General features: G+C 38.7%; 1 protein-coding gene across 6 annotated transcripts in view; it reads left to right on the top strand.

Annotated features, from left to right (window-relative positions):
• nbeab (neurobeachin b) overlaps positions 1–19504 on the top strand; it is a 417880-nt gene that overhangs the window by 167531 nt on the left and 230845 nt on the right. For all 6 annotated transcript variants that reach the window (XM_047820677.1, XM_047820673.1, XM_047820672.1 and 3 more), the window contains 8 exons: positions 3810–3872; positions 7891–7988; positions 8413–8505; positions 10281–10389; positions 10511–10592; positions 15172–15295; positions 16892–17084; positions 17477–18433. In XM_047820677.1, coding sequence (XP_047676633.1) covers positions 3810–3872; positions 7891–7988; positions 8413–8505; positions 10281–10389; positions 10511–10592; positions 15172–15295; positions 16892–17084; positions 17477–18433 — 1719 coding nt within the window. The remainder of the gene's footprint in view (positions 1–3809; positions 3873–7890; positions 7989–8412; positions 8506–10280; positions 10390–10510; positions 10593–15171; positions 15296–16891; positions 17085–17476; positions 18434–19504) is intronic.

The following is a 19504-nucleotide window of genomic DNA, read 5'->3' as shown; positions in this document are numbered from 1 at the left end:
TGTAGCTCAGCGTCATTTCTGAGTTCATTACAGACTTAACACTAATTCATTCCTGTCGAAGTCTTCAAATGTTCACTCATGAAGATCCGAGAACAAAACTGACTGACACTAATGGCGGTTCAAAGACGCTGTGATAGTCTTCAGGTGGTTTTATTCACAGCAATCTCATGGGTCACTGGGAACTCAGAAAACTGCAGCCCAGGAGTGACACGTAAAGCTTAACAGTGAGAAAGAAAGGAATAATAGGTATGATTGTAATCATATAATGGTTAAAGACAATGTACATTATTTGTAGGAGAGACTCGGGCAAGACTAGCTATGAAAGTATAACTAAAAGCGAGAGGCAGACGGTGACACATACATGAGGGCTTCCTGGGACATAAAGCATCTCACCACTTCACAGTCAGCAAACCTGAGCGACTGAGCAAGTGAGGGTGGTAAGGTGACAGCATCCAAACATCTCAGTTCATGAGTCCTCCAGATCTGCTCCTTTACCTAAAAAAAAAAAAATATTAATTAAAAAGTGAACAAATGTGTTTTTTTTTAGCCTGGACTTCAACACTGACACAGTCTGAGTCCCGAAAACTAATTAGAAGGCTGTTCCATAACTGTGGGTCTGTAAGAATCACAGTAAGCGTGACAGATCAAATAAAAAAATTAGAAGATCGCTCAGGTACTGTGGCTTAAGACCAGTCAGTGCTTTATAGGTTCGTAATAGTATTTTATAATCTATGTGAAATGTACCTGGGAGACGATGCAGTGTGGATAAGATAGCAATGATGTGCGCATATCTTTCGGATCTAGTTAGGACTCTAGCTCCTGTGTTCTGGACTAACTGGATCTTGTTTATTCTCCTACTGGAACATCCAGACAGTAAAGCATTACAATAATCCGACCTAGAGGTAACAAAAGCATGAACTAGTCTTTCTGAATCGTGTGCTGACATCATATTTCTTATCTTAGCAATACTTCTGAGATGAAAGAAAGCTACCCTAGTGATATTATCTACCTCAGCTTCAAATGAGAGACCGAAGTCAATAATCACACCAAGATGTTTTACTGCTGCACATGAAAAAAATAAAAGACCATCTAGAGTTACTCTGGGATCAGAAAGCTTACTTCCGTCTGCCTGTAGTCCTAATACAAGCATTTCTTTCTTGTCAGATTTATGCAGGAGGAAGTTAGTAGACGTCAACAGTCTAATGTCCTTTACACAATAAGCTGGTGTGTCTCATCTGACTTAGCTCAAATATATAGCTGTGTATCATCAGTATAACAGTGGATGTTAATAGCATGTTTATGAATGATTGCACTAAGGGGTAGCATATGTATGGAGAAAATCGGTGGGCTTAAAACAGAACCTTGGAGCACCGAACATAACCTTAGTATGCGTAGAGAAGACACCATTTAGATTTACGAACTGATAATGATCAGTAAGACAAGAGCTGAGCTAGGAGAGGGCTGCTACCTTAACAAAACTAATACTAAATAATAATAATAATAATAATAATAATAATAATAATAATAATAATAATAATAATAATAATAATAATAATAATTACTATTATTAATTAAGTAATCCTGCCTCGATGCCCGATGACGCCTGAGATAGGCACAGGCTCCCCGTGACCCGAGAAGTTCGGATAAGCGGTAGAAAATGAATGAATGAATTAATTAATTAATTAATTAATTAAGTAATTAAGTACTTTTTAGTCAGGGATCCTTTAACTGTTAAAACAAATAACCTGATTTATTTCGTATAAACTATTAAAATACTAAGCACATTATTTATATTGAATGAATTATTCAAAAGCAGTACATTGTCTCTGGCTTATTACCTTTTGTATGTAATTGTATACTTTATTTTTAACAGTACACCGTGCACACTTAGTAAAAAAAAAAAAAAAAAAAAAAACGTCGTATACTTTGTTTTGGTTATTTATAGCCATAATAATTTTCATAATTGTTGCTTTCCATCACTGTACAATATTAGCTTAGATTACAAAATCACAGAAAGCACACAGAAATATCCACTACGTAACACAGACCACTGAGGATGCCAAGACTCCACAGTGAGAACTGTAGCTGCAGAGTTCAGTAAAGTACTAGACACTGGCCTTGTCACAGATCAGCCTTCAGGCACTAGATCTAATCACTGCACTTCTTAATCCACACTTTTCAGCCATATTCCTGCTAGAGACGATAGAACGACTGATCATGTGAAAAAATCTCCACTCAACGTGCCAGTTTCCGTTTAGGAAAATTTGTGAATGTTCAGTAGATTCTCTCAGTTGGATACATGATTGAAGATTTAGACCTTTGAGGAACTGATTCTGTAATCATAAAGACTGTACTGCACTCATCGCAGCTCAGAATACAGCAAAGCTAGTCTTTGAATTTGGTATATAAAAGAAGCTAGATAAATTATTTTTTGCACAGTTATTACAATTTATATAACATGTTATATAAATTTATAATCACACCCTCTAGAGTCTGGTTTCTCTAAAGGTTTCTTTCCCTTCCGTCTAACAGTCACCTCAGACTTGATTGTTAGGGATGAATACAAACACATTTATATATGTCTTATATAGATCTTGAACTTTTTGTACTATATTTCTTATGTTCTGTAAAGCTGCTTTAAGAAAATGTCCATTGTTAAAAATTCTTTACAAATTAAATGAAATTGAAAGTTATTGGGGGGGGCACGGCGGCTTAGTGGGTAGCACGTTCGTCTCACACCTCCAGGGTCGGGGTTCGATTCCCGCCTTTGCCTTGTGTGTGTGTGGAGTTTGCATGTTCTCCCTGTGCCTCGGGGGGTTCCTCCGGGTACTCCGGTTTCCTCCCCCGGTCCAAAGACATGCATGGTAGGTTGATTGGCATCTCTGGAAAATTGTCAGTAGTGTGTGTGTGTGTGAGTGAATGAGAGTGTGTGTGTGCCCTGTGATGGGTTGGCACTCCGTCCAGGGTGTATCCTGCCTTGATGCCCGATGACACCTGAGATAGGCACAGGCTCCCCGTGACCCGAGGTAGTTCGGATAAGCGGTAGAAAATGAGTGAGTGAGTGAGTGAGTGAAAGTTATTGATGAGAAACTTGTTCATATTTGCTCATTAAAAGTGATATCCGAAGGGGTTCTTTACTAAATGTGGGATGACATGTGATCTTAACACAAAAGCTAATTTTATATTCAACCCTTGTATGGTGTTCGGGTCTGTAGGACCCATATTCATAAACATCAATAGTTTTGAAAAACTTTGCTTCCTTGTAAATTTGTTGATTTTTTTCACTCATATCTTGATTAAATTAGATTTTTTTTAATTACATTTTATTAAAAAACAAATAAAAAACGAGTCGCACTTTTAATTAAAAATGTGATGTACAGTAATAAAGGTGAAGGGCAAATATTAACCATATATGCTGTTTATATTGCTTGTAATTGGGATGAAGTAAACATCTATAGAGTATTTTATCCTAAAATTTTTTTGATTGTGTTGAATTAAAAACCCCAAAATGCAGCGGGTCCAATAGACCCATGAACACTGGCTGAGTAACAAAAATACTAACACCATCAAGAATAAAAATGATGCAAAGAGAAATCTGTGTGCCACCATCTTTCCAAAGTTCTCGACTGGGTTATACTGAGAAAGCAAAGGTTTTCAGTCAGGTTGACCACACTAACGTTTGACTTCTACATCTGTATAGTGTAATGATTTATCAGCCAACTGTCTCGTGTCACCCAGAAAAGGACGGGCGGCTCCTCATAAATAAATCGATTTCCTATTCATCGTTTCTAATTCATCTAATTCAACAGGATCGTGGAGTGAAGGAAGACGAACTACAAAGCATACAGAACTATTTGCTGACTATGAATGAGGTGAGTCCGATCAGGACAAGTTTCACATATGGGCAGCAAAGAACAACCTCAATGTTACAAGAAGCAATTTGTAATTGTTTTTGTTTGTTCGTTTATTAATTCGTTTTATCATGTTTATATACACCTCATTGTCTATCTATATTCTGTATTTGTTTTAGTTTAATATAAAAATATGCATACAGTTTTTATTATTAATCAGCTAATACTATTTTTCCTCTATTTTTATTTTGACTCTTTAATTTAAAATGTTTAAATACATACACATAGATTTGTAAAAAAAAAATGCAGGAAACACAGGAAAAAAAATTAAGCTAAAAGAAATGGTTTCTAAGAGAAAGAGGTAAGAGGAAATGACTAGACAGACTCATTGAAGGTTTGACACAGAACAGGTGGACACAATCAGTTAACACAACAATCATAGGAAGGGGCGGAGACGAGGCAGAAGGGCAGAGACGAGGCAAAGCCAAAACAACAGCACGTAAAGTGAATTTTTTAATTTTTAATAAAAAATAATTTTTCATTAAAAGTTTATTTATTTATTTATTTATTTATTTATTTTTAATTAAAGGTTAGAGGTAACTTTTGGATTAGAAACTGTAGTTAAAAACATTTTACTGTTTCTCAAAGTAAAAAAAAATAAAAAAATGCTGTTATTCAAAATACTGAAATATATGCAGACAAAAACGTTTCCGCTTCATTAACTATTAAATCAGGTGGAAAAAGAGTGGGAATATTTCCACTACTGCATTCCTGATTGTTTATTTTCCCCATTATAATCTTTCTACTCATAGATTACCTGAAATGATCTTTAATTAAAGGAATTAATTAATGTTTTGCTTTTTAGCATTTTTTTCTGATTCAATTAACATTTCATTTTCCACAAATGCGAGGAAAAAGGTTTCTTCCATAAACGATCTTTAATTCGGCTATGACGTGATGTGTGCTGCTAAATGTTGATATTAATGTAAATGCTGGGTTAATTTTTAAACCCCATTCAGACACATTGGTGTGAATTAATATTCTGGAATATATTATCATAGTCAAGCGGGTGTTCATTACAGAATCGGTTGGTGCATTAACGCTGAGGTCTGTGTTCTGTTTATGTTAATGTATGCGTTAAATAAAAGACATTTTTTTCTCTGTATTAATTCTGCAATGGTTCTATTTAAATCTAAGTCTAAGAATAAATCAGTTAATCTGAGATTAATGCTGTATTTCTATTATTAAATAGTGCTTCTTCCACTAGTCCTGCTACTGTTACTACTACCACTACTACTACTACTACTACTACTACTACTACTACTACTACTACTAATAATAATAATAATAATAATAATAATAATAATAATATCGTATTTCCACTTCTATTTCTACTACTATTACTAGTACTAATACTTCTACTAAAGGGCAGTGGTGGCCCCAGCACTGACAAGCTGCCATCGTTGGGCCCTTGAACAAGGCCCTTATAACCCTCTTTGCTCTAGGGGTGCTGTATCAAAGTTACCCTTTGCTTTGACTTCTAAAGTCGTGATATGCAAAGAAAATAATTCCACTGTGCTGTGATTTAATGTCTTTTCTCCTAATGATGTAATGCTAGTATTACTACTACTGCACCTAATAATGCTTCTGTTAACCACTACAGTACTACTAACCACTACTATTAACCACTACTACTTTAATATTAACACTATTTCTGTACTATTATTACTGCTACTGCTATTATTGTAATTCTTCTACTTGTACTGTACTATTCCTACTATACAGTTGCTTTTAATTATGCCATACTACGACCTTTTGTTTTTATTATTACTACTACTGCTATTACTACTAATGCCTGTACTGTTACTGGTGCTCAAAGTGCATATTATTATATTATTATATTATAGTTCTATAAGTACATAAGTATATATGGGAGTACGTATGGAATAACAAATTAATGTTCCAAGTTGTTAATGCAGATAGAAAGTATCTGGAATAGTAATAGTACTTGTATAGAGTATTTATAGTACAGAATATTTGTAATAGTAGTTGTAGAAGGGAGACTTACTGTACGCAGGGACAAAATCCAGACCCAAATGCAGCGATAGACTACAGACAGGTGTAGCGTCTGGTACACGTCATTTTAGATTTCATGTCCCAGGCACCCCAAACTTCAACATCTACTGTTCAATTAACCGATGACCACTCAGTTTTACGATTTTATTGAGGGCTACACTCCACAGCATCACACACCCACACCTGGCTCCAGAATGTCTGGGGCCTCCACAAAGACCAGATAACCCCATGCGGCTTATTAGGGGCCTGCAAACAGAACACACACACACACACACACACACACACACACACACACACACACACACACACACACACACACACACACACACACACACACACAACACAATGAGACATTCCTTTTACTAATAGAACCCGAAGATAAGTTACTCTAAGGTTCTCATTCTTATAACCCTTTTTGTAATGTGTTCTTCCTTTAAGGCTTGTCTGACTTAAAATTATTTGCTCCTTAATTTCCTGACAAGGGTGTATTTTATTCATGTATCAGAAAATAACATTGTATTTTAAAATCAGTTATACTCTAATTACTGATCATGGCATGTTAATGTATACCTGTTCTAATGCCGTATGCCCCTTCAAGGTCTGATGTCAGAATGTATACGAAGCTATCGTTTTCTTTTTTTACTTCCCTAAGGAAAGTGCATTTTTGTTCTGTGTTTCATTTTTGTTTCTTTGCCTTTATAAGAACACAATATCGTATTGACATCAGTCACCCTTCGATTACTGATCTATGTATGTAATGTACCGCTGCCATTATACTGCCATTACCCTTCATGTTTAGTATCCAAATGACCACAAAATTATCGGTTACTCGCTTTTCAAACACTGGTGTATTTTATTTGAGCACGAAAGGTGCCATACCGTCTTAATACACATTGGATCAAACTTTAAAGTCATCTAAAAGTTTGATAGCTAAACCACGCCCACAGACACCTGAAACAAAGGGAGTTTTTCCCTCCAAAATCCTGACCGAAGTATTGGTCATCTCCCCAAAGATGGGTGGAGTTTGCGACCTTTAAATTGTCACAAACACCACTAATCCGTGGTCAGACTTTTGGAACAGCTTAGAGACGACTCCATCTTCCTTCATAGAATTAGAACAGACCAAATAAGTGTAACGTTAATTCCATTACCGTTAATTTCAACTTAGGTTAAAATATTTAGAGTCACTATAACACATTACAATTACTTATAAATATTTACCTTGCTTCACGAGCCAAAATCGCTACACAGGGGTTTAAATAAAATAACAAAATAACAGACACAGAAAAACACTAGGAAAAAAACTATGACTAAAATACAAAACAAGACACAAAACCGAAGACATAAAAAAGTGAACAGCGGGAAACACTCAACAACACATATTCAACATACTGTATGCAAGACAGTTGGGGTAAATTGGGGAGGTAATTAAGAATTGCAACATACAGGACTGGTGTGTAGAGGCGGAAAGGGGTTAAGGATTTGGCCTGGCAAACATTTACGTACATTTTATGGAACTTGGCTGATGCCTTTATCCTAAGCGACTTTCTTTTTTATATATAAAACTGAGCGATTATTGGTTAAGGCCCTATTCAGGGCCCAGCAGTGGCAGTTTGGTGGACCCAGGATTTGAGCTTGCAACCTTCTAATCGGCAGTAAAACACCTTAACCATTAAGCTACTCCGACCCCGACCCCTACAATAACCCACCTCCACAAATGCAAAACAACAAACCCCAGGGAATTGCCTAAGCCATCCGTCAGTATAGTGCTAGTAGTGCTAGTAGTAGTAGTAGTAGTAGTAGTAGTAGTAGTAGTAGTGCATGGGTAGTACAATTGTAGTAGTAAAGGTAGATGGTTAATACTAACCAGTTTTACTACTACAGTGGCTACTAGTAATGCTACTAGTGATTTCTACATTCAATACAACTACTGTACTAATCCTGCACTCTGCCACGTGTGTAGGACGAGAACCTTCATGACGTTCTGCAGCTGCTCGTGGCTCTAATGTCAGAACATCCCACATCAATGATCCCAGCCTTTGACCAGAGGAACGGCATCCGGTGAGTTAAACTACCTTTAATCCTTTAAGGGCTTCTACACCAAGCATGAATTATTCACCTTCATCTCCATAAGAACGTTCACATATTTCCATATTTATTCTGTTCCTGACAAGCAGCATCAAGCTTTTCCACCATGTGCCTGGGAAATGAAATGTGAATGGATTTGATGAAGTTATTTCCCTTGGGAGGGGTTGGCTTTCACACACTATTGCTTGATATTGCTGTTAGGAAACAATTTTGTGTCATTATGCACCTTTTCTCTACTTTGCCATTTCTTTCATCCCATCTGACAGCTTTCACACAGGTCACCCTCTGCTTGTGTTTCACACAGAATCACAGAAACACTTTATCACAAATCCCCAGCTCTGCTTAACCACATGCATTTCCCTTGTGTTCTCTTCATGCTAATGCTGTGTTTGTTCAGAGTGGTCTACAAGCTGCTGGCATCCAAGAGTGAGAGCATTCGAGTGCAGGCGCTGAAGGTGTTGGGCTACTTCCTCAAGCACCTTGGGCACAAGTGAGTAAACTTCATATGTATTTTACTGAAAGAAATGTCAACAAATTGCAATCTTGTGTATAATAGATTTTTAATCTAGCAATTTTCTAATTGTTCACTAAATTGTAAGATGGATGAATGGATGGATGGATGGATAGATAGATAGATAGATAGATAGATAGATAGATAGATAGATAGATAGATAGATAGATAGATAGATAGATAGATAGATGGATGGATGGATAGATAGATAGATGAATAAATGAGTGAGTGAGTGAGTCAGTAAATGAGTGAATAAATTAATTAATTAAAACAAATATCTTAGAATGAATGAAAGAGTTTAAACAATTTACTTATGGCAAATGGATGAGTGAGTGAGTGAATGAATTAAAACAAATACTGTAGCTTATCAGGGGTAAGTGAGTGAGTGAGTGAGTGAGTGAGTGAGTGAGTGAGGTGAGTGAGTGTATGAACGAAATAAAACAAATAGCTTATTAAGAATGAATCAATGAATGAATTAAAACAAAATAATAAAGAGCCTTTCATACTATAAATGAATGAATGAATGAATGAATGAATGAATGAATGAATGAATGAATGAATGAATGAATGAATGAATGAAAGACAAACCAACAAACTTACAAACAAACTGGTATATAGATGAATAAATAAAGTGTGGTTTAACCTTTTTTTTTTAAACTATCTTTATATAAACAAATAATTCTTTAATCAAGCAACCAAACTAAACAAATATACAAATAAACAAAACGAGTATAGTACATTTGTGGCTTGTGTTCCTGATGGATGAACAAACAAGCAAACAAACAAACATGTGGTTTAACTTTCTTTTTTGAACAAGCCGTATACACTCAAATAATGAAATAATCAATAATCATACAAAAGAATAAATAAAACCAAACAAATACACAAATAGGTTTACTTTATCATTGTGTTTTTTGGAAGACTCCAGTGTGTTGTCTATAATTTAATAGAATATAATAGCATGTGTTAATCCCTAATTTACATATTACCCCCTTCTTCAACAGTATAATTCACTCAATTACTCTTCGCACATTAACAACAACCCACCCACTGCAGACCGGCTGCTTCACCTGTGATTAAGATGCTCGTAAACCTAGCCAGCATCTTATGACCACGAGCGCGAATGTTTACTCCCTGCTTTGGGAACTATTTATAATAACTTAGTGTCAGATCACTAATATTCTTTTATGGTTCTTTTCAGCTGTGTCTTAGAGAAGTAAAATATACCTGCGAAATGAAATTTCCTCCCACGTCCTGAAATCCATCATTAGCTGTAGTTAAGCTTAAAACTAGCGATATACAGTAGTGGCGTTATAGTGCGAGGCTGCACCATAGTGAGCTGACAGCCGGTATAAATCATCCCCATTTGCATAGCTATCAATAAGTAAGTAGTGCTGTTGTGTTTTGAAGACTCTGGAGTGTATTCAGTGCTGAGGTGGCAAGCTGAGCAGCACCAGCCATTAGTCTGATCTGTCCCACTGCGCCTGTAGGCACTGCTGCATTCTGATGTACTATTCTGCTGGCACGCCTGAATGATGGGATTTTTCTGGATGCTTTGTCAGAGCGAACGCTGGTCCTTTTCCCCGCACGAGTCTCTAAGCAGTGTGTAGAGACGGGAGCTGATTTGTTAGTTCGTGTCGCTTGCGAAAAAAAAAAAAAATGATGTTACCTGACACTGCATTCGATTGCTATCTCAGCCTGTTCCTGTTGGTTTAACACAGCAAGAGACAGCGTGTGTGTGTTTGTTTCCGTAGGAGAAAGGTGGAAATCATGCACACGCACAGTCTTTTCACACTTCTAGGAGAAAGACTCATGCTGCACGCAAGCACTGTGTCAGTAACAACCTACAACACGCTTTATGAGGTAAAGCATCTCGGCATCTTCTTCACCCCGTATTCGAGCGCATACAGTATCTACCAACAGTCTCAATCAGCAGTCACTTTTATTTCAGTTTTATATTTTCCTGAATCTCTTCCTGTTTTAGATCCTGACAGAGCAGGTGTGTACACAGGTGGTTCACAAACCGCACCCCGAACCGGACTCTAGTGTGAAGATCCAGAACCCAAGTAAGAGTCATTTCTTTTGTCTCAATTTGGTAAAAATCAAACTTTTAAGAAATACACTCTTTGTATAGCTTTCAGGAAATCTAGTGAAGAAGTAAATTAATATATCAGCATTATAAATTAACGTTTGGGTAACCCCTAGAAATACATTTCTATAATTCGGTTTCACCAGGTTTTCACAGATTTTTTTTTGTCATTTTTGTGAACAAAATTGCTTGATGATTTGGCTTTTTTTTTTTTTTTTTATTTCTGATGCAACTTTTTTTTGTTTGTTTGTTTTTGAAAACTACACAAATTTGTGAAATTCTTTTAAACTATTAGTGTCATGAACGCGGGTATAAAACGGACCCAAATGCAGGATAGCCAAATAAACGGGGTTTAATTACAAAAGACACGAAACATGACACAGACTAAAGACAGGACAAGACAACAGTGGATTCCGCGCTGCACAAGGCAACGCGGCACAGTTAAATAGACAGGGTAATCAATGGGAAACAGGTGTTTGGAAACGGGAGGAGCAGACAAGGGCGGGGCAGACACGTGACGAAGAACGTAAACACATGCACTTGGCCAAAGTCCGGGCTGAGTCCTAACATTTAACACTAAAGACATATTGTATCTAATGACTTTCTATAGGATCTGTACTCATGTTTGACTAATGTGAATGGAAGAGGGCTTTGACTGAATGTGTGTAGTGATGACATCACACAAACCTACAGAAACGCTGTGGTCATTAAAAACAAAACAAAACAAAACAAACAAAAAAAAAAAACGCAAGTTCCTATGAATATCACAGAGTTGGCTTGACTATGTGTTTGTTTCAGCGTTTGCAAAAACTTCACAAAATCCCGGAAGGACTCATAATCTGTTCATGAAAACAGAAATAAACCTACATAAACATACAAATTTCTCATGAACCCATCACTATTGATTTTTACATCACATGAGACTTAATTTAAGGCGTTGTGAACCGAAGCTTGTCTTTTCATATATAAGCATGTCCTAAAATGATTTAGTTCTTGTACATAAAAGCGATTTGCCAAGAATTGCAATTTTTGCTTTATTAGTTAATTAATGACATTGTTCTATTGTTGAGATGTGGTAGCCTAGTGGTTAAGGTGTTGGGCTACCAATCAGAAGGTTGTGAGTTCGATCCCTGTGCCACTGCTGGGCCCATGAGCAAAGCCCTTAATGCTCAGTTGTACAAAATTGAGATAAAAAAAAATGTAAGTCGCTCTGGTTAAGGGTGTCTGCTAAATGCTGTAAATGTATTGTTGTGAAATGTCCAGACAACTGCAAGATGTTTTATTATGCTGTAGCAGCTATATAACCAGCAGCTATTTCCTCAGTAGCTGGTGCTACAGCCAGAGCTGCTGCTGCTGACTTGATTTGAGATTTTACTTTATTACATTTACATTTACATTTACATTTACAGCATTTGGCAGACGCCCTTATCCAGAGCGACATACATAAGTGCTTAAATCTCTAACACTGAATACATTAATGCTGGTTCACTAGGTTACATACTTAAGATACCAAGAGTTTAAAACATTTGTTCAAAGTTAGAATGAAAAAGTGTCAAAGGTTTTTTTTTTTTTTTTTTTTTTAAATGCAAAAGATAAGGAAAGAAGTGCTAGTTGAAGTGCTTCCTGAATAAGTAGGTCTTGAAAATAGCCAGTGACTCGGCTGTCCGGACCTCTATGGGAAGTTCATTCCACCACCTTGGTGCCAGTACAGAGAAGAGTCTTGTAGTATGGAGAGTCTGCGTGGAGCAGAAGTCACTCCCCTCCATGTTACTTGATATGAGCGTCCTTCCAGGTAGGAGGCAAACCATTCCCAAGCTGATCCGCAAATCCCAAGACTCTTGAGGGAGGATAAGAGAGTCTTGTGGTTGACCATATCAAACGCTGCTGAAAGGTCAAGGAGGATAAGGACGGATGATAGTTTGGCTGATCTAGCAGTATGTAGCTTCTCAGAGACATCCAAAAGGGCTGTCTCTGTAGAGTGAGCTGCTTTAAAGCCAGACTGTTTGGGATCTTGGAGGTTGTTCTGTGAGAGATAGACAGACAGTTGATTATAGACAATGCGTTCAAGAATTTTTGAAAGAAATGAGAGAAGTGATACCGGTCTGTAGTTACTGATGTCTGATGGATCCAGAGCAGGTTTCTTTAGGATGGGAATAACCCTTGCTCTCTTGAAAGTAGTTGGTACCTGACCAGATGCTATGGATCTATTGACGATAGTGGAAATGAAGGGCAAGAGGTCTTGTGAGATGGTCTGGAGCATAGTGGTAGGGAGTGGATCCAATGGGCAGGTGGTAGGATTGCAGGACTGGATGAGTTGTAAAATCTCTTCTGCTGCCACAGTTGAAAAATGTGACAACGAAGGTGTAGGGGAATCCATACTCTGAGATGTAAGTGCAGTCGGGGCTGAAGTGAAGGTCCGGCAGATTTCCTCAATCTTCTCCTGGTAGAAAGAAGCAAAGTCTTCTGCAGTCAGGGAGGATGAGGAAGGTGGAGCCGGGGGGTTGAGCAGAGAAGAGATGATGTTGTGGAATTTCCGAGGGTCATGTGAGGAAGCTTCAAGCTTTTCCTTGTAGAAGGAAGTCTTGGCAGAAGTCACATCTGAGGAGAACTTGACAAGAAGTGTTCTGTAAAAATCAAGATCTGCATCAAGTTGTGATTTCTTCCACTTTCTCTCTGATGATCTTAGCTCTCTTCGATTGTTGCGCAGCACATCTGAAAGCCAAGGAGCAGAAGAAGAAGTTTTCTTGGGTTTAGTGAACATAGGGCAGAGGGAGTCCATAGTTGAGGAAAGAGATGAGAGGAAAGTATCTGTGGCTGAGTCTAAGGGTAGTGAGGAAAAAGACTTAGCATCAGGAAGGGAAGAAAGAGTGCAGGAAGCTACAGATGAAGGTGAGACAGAGTGAAGGTTGCGGCGAGTAAGAGCAAGGGGGTGAGAGGTAGTTTTAGGTAAGATAGGTAGAGTGATGGTGAAGGATACCAGGTGATGATCAGAGACGTGGAGTGGGGTAGCAGTCATATCTGTAGCTGGAGAAGGACGGGTGAAAACCAGGTCCAGGACATTGCCTCCTTTGTGTGTGGGGATGTAGCTGTTGAGTGTGAGGGAGAAAGAGTCGAGAAGAGACAGGAGGGAAGAAGAATGTAGCTTGTCAGAGGGGAGGTTGAAGTCACCAAGCACTGTCAGGGGGGAGCTATCGGAAGGGAAAGCACTAAGCAGTGAGTCCATTTCTTCCAGGAAGTTTCCTAGGGGACCAGGAGGGCGGTAGACAACAATGATAACAAGGCTGATAGGAGAGGTAACTGAAATGGCATGAAATTCAAAAGAAGAGATGGTTAAATTAGAGAAGAGTAGAGGTTTAAAGCACCATTTCTTTGACAACAATAAACCTGTACCACCACCCCTGCCTGTTTCTCGTGGTGAGTGAGAGAAAGCATAGGCAGAGGATAAAGCAGCTGGTGTAGCCGTGTTCTGTGGGGATATCCAGGTTTCTGTTAGAGCAAGAAAATCAAAGGAGTAATGGGAAGTTAAAGCAGAGATAAAATCAGCTTTCTTTACCGCAGACTGACAATTCCAGAGCCCACCTACCACTACTGTTTGAGACTTACACAACAGAGGAGGGTAGATGAGGTTATTGGGATTGTGACCTCTGCTTTGTGGATGAGAGCGTCTGCGAGAGTAGGCCTTGAGTACAGAGATGGGTTTAAGGCACATATTTGTAGTCTAGTACTAGACACTAATGTGAGAGAGAGAACCTTCAATTTAAATAGGTAAGCCCTGCCCCCAATTCACACCTTAAGGGAGACTGAAACTACTCCTGATTAATCAGCTGAGAGAACAACAAAAACCAACACTATAAAAATCAACAATGCTATAGAATATAACACGATTCAAATCACACTACTCTAGAACAAAGTGAGTTAAGCAGATAGTATACAAAAGACAGGAACCTACTTTACCAGAAGACAATATAATCAAATGTAGAGAGTTATTATTATATATCATAACATGGATGCAGATAATTATAGCAACCTTATGACATACAGTATCTATGTAACTAGATTTATGTGTCGCTATAACTTGGATGTACAGTCGTGATACTGGTTTGGTTTGTCATCCATCATGTCATTCATCAGATCTTTACTGTATGATTTATGTAGCTTTATAAACACTACAACAGTGTTTGTGATAATAATAATAATAATAATAATAATAATAATAAGAATAAGAAGAAGAAGAAGAAGAAGAAGAAGAAGAAGAAAGTTAATTTTGATAAAATCTATGCTCAAAGACATGATATAAGAATGGTCTGGATGTACATGCTATGCTATGCTAGCTAGGTTAGCCTGCTTTACTAGTTTGCTTTCACTTGTTGGTTCAACTACAGCAAAGAAAAGCTTTACCAAATATCATCATATTTATATCAGAAAGTAAGGCGCTCTGCTGTTGTATACTGTACATAGATATCAGAAAGTCCTGAATTATTTACAGTATTTGTGCATGCACCTTGTGTACCCATCATTACGTTTTCGCTCCAGTGTTAACATTGACTGTGTCTCAGTGATCCTGAAGGTGGTAGCCACGCTGCTGAAGAACTCGACACCCAGCGCCGAGCTGATGGAGGTGCGCCGACTCTTTCTCTCCGACATGATCAAACTGTTCAGCAACAGCCGAGAGAACAGACGGTGAGGTTCGGCTCCTTCCTCCCCTGCCACCAACAGCAACAATTAGCCACCTGATGAATTGAACAAAGAAATAGAGCGATTGGGATGGTATTCTCCCTTGACGTTCTATATTTATACACCCCCCGATTGATGTTAAATCATCCTTGCATTTGCAGCATGTTTTCCTTAAAGCAGATTGTGTGTTCAGAAACACACACACACACAAACACAAACACACACACATATTCATGGGTATGTCAAAGGCAATGCTTATCCTTGTGACAGCTGTGTCTAGTTTAGTGTCCTTTTCACTGTCAAGTGTCAAGTGGTCCATCAGTCACACGGTGACAGCAGTGAAGGCTATTATCATGACACTTCATCAATTCTGTCGTTAAAATTAGAGACAGCAATTCTGAAATAACGCTCCGGCACTTTCCACTCCATCGGTTCCCGTCCAACACCTCTGTGCTTCCCAAGAGCGTCCTCACAAACCAACTGACAGATACATGAAGAATCGTTTAACGCTGCCAGCTTTAGATGTGGATGACTGAGATTTTATCAACTTGTAAAGACTTACAACCAAACCAAAGCCACTTTCCCAGCAGGCAGAATATATTTTATTTAGCCTTTGTACGACCTTTCGAAGGACGTGGATCAAAAAACACAAACCGACTTATTTTTCTTATAAATGATGATTTATTCATGTCTAATGATTCGACTTTTTTTTACTAAGAAATAGCAAATACTTTGTTGATTACTTACACCAAAAAGTAAGGCGTTACTATTAAATGTAACTTTTTATTTACTTTTTTAAAGAACGTTCTTTAACGTTCCCATTAATCCCCTTTTATGCGTTATGGTCAATACAAACACAAAACTGTTTGTTGATCTGTCTCTGGCTAACAGTCCGGTTAAAATCTAGTCACTGTTGTTCGGCTGGAGGAGCTTGACTCACTTCGAGTCTGTCCACCGACACCGGGTTAGATTCTAGCTTCGTCGAGGCATGTACTGTAGTTTCTACCTCCAGATTGGAGTTGCTGTTTATCGACAGTAGACAGGACCTTCGAACCAGAAAGACACAGCTTACATTTGACTAAAAGGTTTTTGTCTTTATGCTTAACTAAAGTTTAATAACGAACATGTTTCGACGTTGAGAATCCTGCCTTGCTCTCGCCTCGCCTCTCCGTTACTGCCACACATACTTGAATAAACAGAAACACGCCCACAGTGCGGCGTCTTCGTGTTTACAGGTCGGCATCCACCGATCCTACACTGCGTCGCTGCTGTAAACAGGTTAGTCTGTAGGCTACACTTCAGTCTAAATGAATTAAATTAAAAAGTAATGGACAAACGCACCGTATGGTAACGGTAACGGAGTTACTTTATTTAAAATGTAACGCGTTAGAGTATTAGTTACTGTCAAAAGTAACTGTGTTACAGTAACGCGTTACTAATTACTAGTTACTATTAATGCGTTATTGCCCAACACTGCTTACTATACACCAATCACACTAATGGATTTCTGGCATTGTCCCTCATGTATGTAGAAGTATGAAGAAGCTTTCCTTAGAACTGTTCAAGGAGATGTCTTAATGAGTCTCATGTTCCTTGTCATAGATGTCTGCTCCAGTGCTCGGTGTGGCAAGACTGGATGTTCTCATTAGGCTACATTAACCCAAAAAACTCTGAGGAGCAGAAAATTACCGAGATGGTCTACAATATCTTCCGCATCCTGCTCTACCATGCCATCAAGCATGAATGGGGTGGATGGCGTGTATGGGTGGACACTCTGTCTATAGCCCACTCCAAAGTAAGTCATTATTATTATTATTATTATTATTATTATTATTATTATTATTATTATTATTATTATTATTATTATTACTTTTAAAAACCCTAACTTTGCATCCTCTGCTGGATGGAAAGTTTATTGCAAAATCTGAAGATGTTTGCAATGGTTATTGAGACAGAAAACCATTTCATCAAGCCCTTTTGAAGAACTTGGTGATGGTTCCCTTTCAGAATTTTCAAGTCCTCCCTCTTAGGGTAGTTTAACGTTTTTTGTTTTCCTTGTGAAATGGGTGATGATGGATCCATCTCCAGAAGGATGGTGCATGAAGAGCGAAGGCAGAATGTGGGTAACAAACTGTTACCTGATTATTGACTCTCACTGTTGCTTGTTGTTGCCTTTTCAACTACCAGGTGACATACGAGGCCCATAAGGTGTACTTAGCCAAGATGTATGAGGAATACCAGCGTCAAGAGGAGGAAAATATCAAAAAGGGAAAGAAAGGTCTAGTCAGTACTATTTCTGGCCTCTCTGCCCAACCATCCTCCATCAAGGGTACCCTGGAGCTTGATGACCATTCTCAAACACAGACCCCTGAGAGCGAGGTGGACGACTCTGAGACTACCGACCCCACACGCAGCCTTCTCTCGGAAGCCAAGGGAACCAACTTGGAGAGCACAGTGTCAGGTGTGCAGGTTGAAGTTCATGAGCTGCTTGTGGACATCAAGGCTGAAAAAGTGGAGGCTACGGAGGTGAAGCTGGATGATATGGAAACCATGGGAGCAACAGATAGCGGGAGCCTGGTAGAAGTCGATTCCCTTCTGGACAACGTCTACTCAGCTGCTGTAGAGAAGCTTAACAATAATGTGAACAATGTCTTGGTTTCCAAATCTGACTTAGATCACAAGAATTCAGGACCCCTGATCAGTCTAGCCGAGGACAAAGACGCTGTGCCGAGCGGTAGCACTTTCCTCTTTGCAGCAGTGGGCACTGGCGCATCTGAGAACCTTTTACCAAAAATTGCACCATCTGAACCCTTGCCTCTCGCAAGCGGGCACCACCAAGTCCGCACCAGCACCAGTGACTTGGGTTTGTTGGCACATATGGCCAGTGGATCAGAAGTAAGCTCCACCTCAGCAGCTCTTGAGGACTGCTTCAAACTCCAGGCTGAATTGGGGACTTTCGGTTCCTCGTGTCAGGGAGAAGGTGCACCCAAGAATAATGAGCAGGCTGTGACAATACCTCCAGAAGTAGAAGCTTCTGGAGGTAAGAGCACTGGAGATAACACCAGTGCCACCTCAGACACAGAAAGGTCTGATGACAGCAAGGAGAAGGAAATGAAGAAGATTCAGACCACTACCACCACACAGGTAATTCTAATTTTAGTTTTCAGTCTTTGTACTTGTAGAAACCTATGTATTTCTGAGTGCAGATATACTTGTAGAATTGTAGAAAGGTTGGATAAACCCGGGTCTTTAGTGTCTTGTGGTTTGTACTAGAGATGTTCTCTCACTATATAGTCTTGGGTATAACCTGTTGCATTTTTAGTATGTTTACTTGAACAAAGTAGACATTCAGGCAAGGTTTGTTGCATTTGTGCCTCAAACAGGTAAAGCTCTGGGCTTTGTGTTGATATTGGCACCGCACTGCCAAGTTGCCACTGTTGGGGCCCCTGAGAGAGGCTCCTAACATTCTCTGCTCCCAGTTTTTCTATATCATGGCTGATCATGCAACTTCCTAAGCTGGGATATTAATTCCATTATGTTGTAATGTATATGTGACAACGGCTTCTTTTTGCGTTTTCTTCCCTCCTATCTTTTGCTGTTTCATAACTAACGCTGTCGCAATTTCTGTGTTTCAATGTGTCTCACCACCACATTTAATTGCTGATTTCATTATACTCTTCCAAGACTCAATCAGTGTGCACATGACAGCAATTACACAATTATCATTTTCAAATCACCCTACAACATTCTTGCTAACTCCACATACAGTATTAGTTAGCTCATTTATATTCACACATTCAAATTAGCATTTTTTTTCCTAAGGTTAGCTCCTTTGGGTTATGTGTTATACATATAGCCTATTGGTTAAGGTGCCGGACTACCAGTCGGAAGGTTGTGAGTTCGATTCCCGTGTCAATCAGGCTGCCGATGATGGGCCCCTGAACAAGGCCATTGTTGCTCAGTTGTATAAAAATGAGATAAAAAACGTAAGTCGCTCTGGATAAGGGCGGTCTGCTAAAAGCTAAAAATGTAAAATATGTGTTATTATTCTGTGTTAATGTGATAAACATGTTCTGCTCTCTCAGTCACTTAGCCAGTTAAAAAAGGTCAACCAGCTCTCTGAGAGAAACAGCTCGAACAGTGTGGGTGTGCGGGGTTATAAAGCCATTTTTAGCTTTTTTTTTGTTTTCAAGGTTAGAAACGTGGGTTAATTTG

This window comes from Tachysurus fulvidraco, chromosome 11 (genome assembly GCF_022655615.1).
Source record: "Tachysurus fulvidraco isolate hzauxx_2018 chromosome 11, HZAU_PFXX_2.0, whole genome shotgun sequence".
NCBI classification, from domain to species: Eukaryota; Metazoa; Chordata; class Actinopteri; order Siluriformes; family Bagridae; genus Tachysurus; species Tachysurus fulvidraco.
Note: the sequence above shows the minus strand (reverse complement) of the source record. Positions and strands in the feature narration are given on the sequence as shown.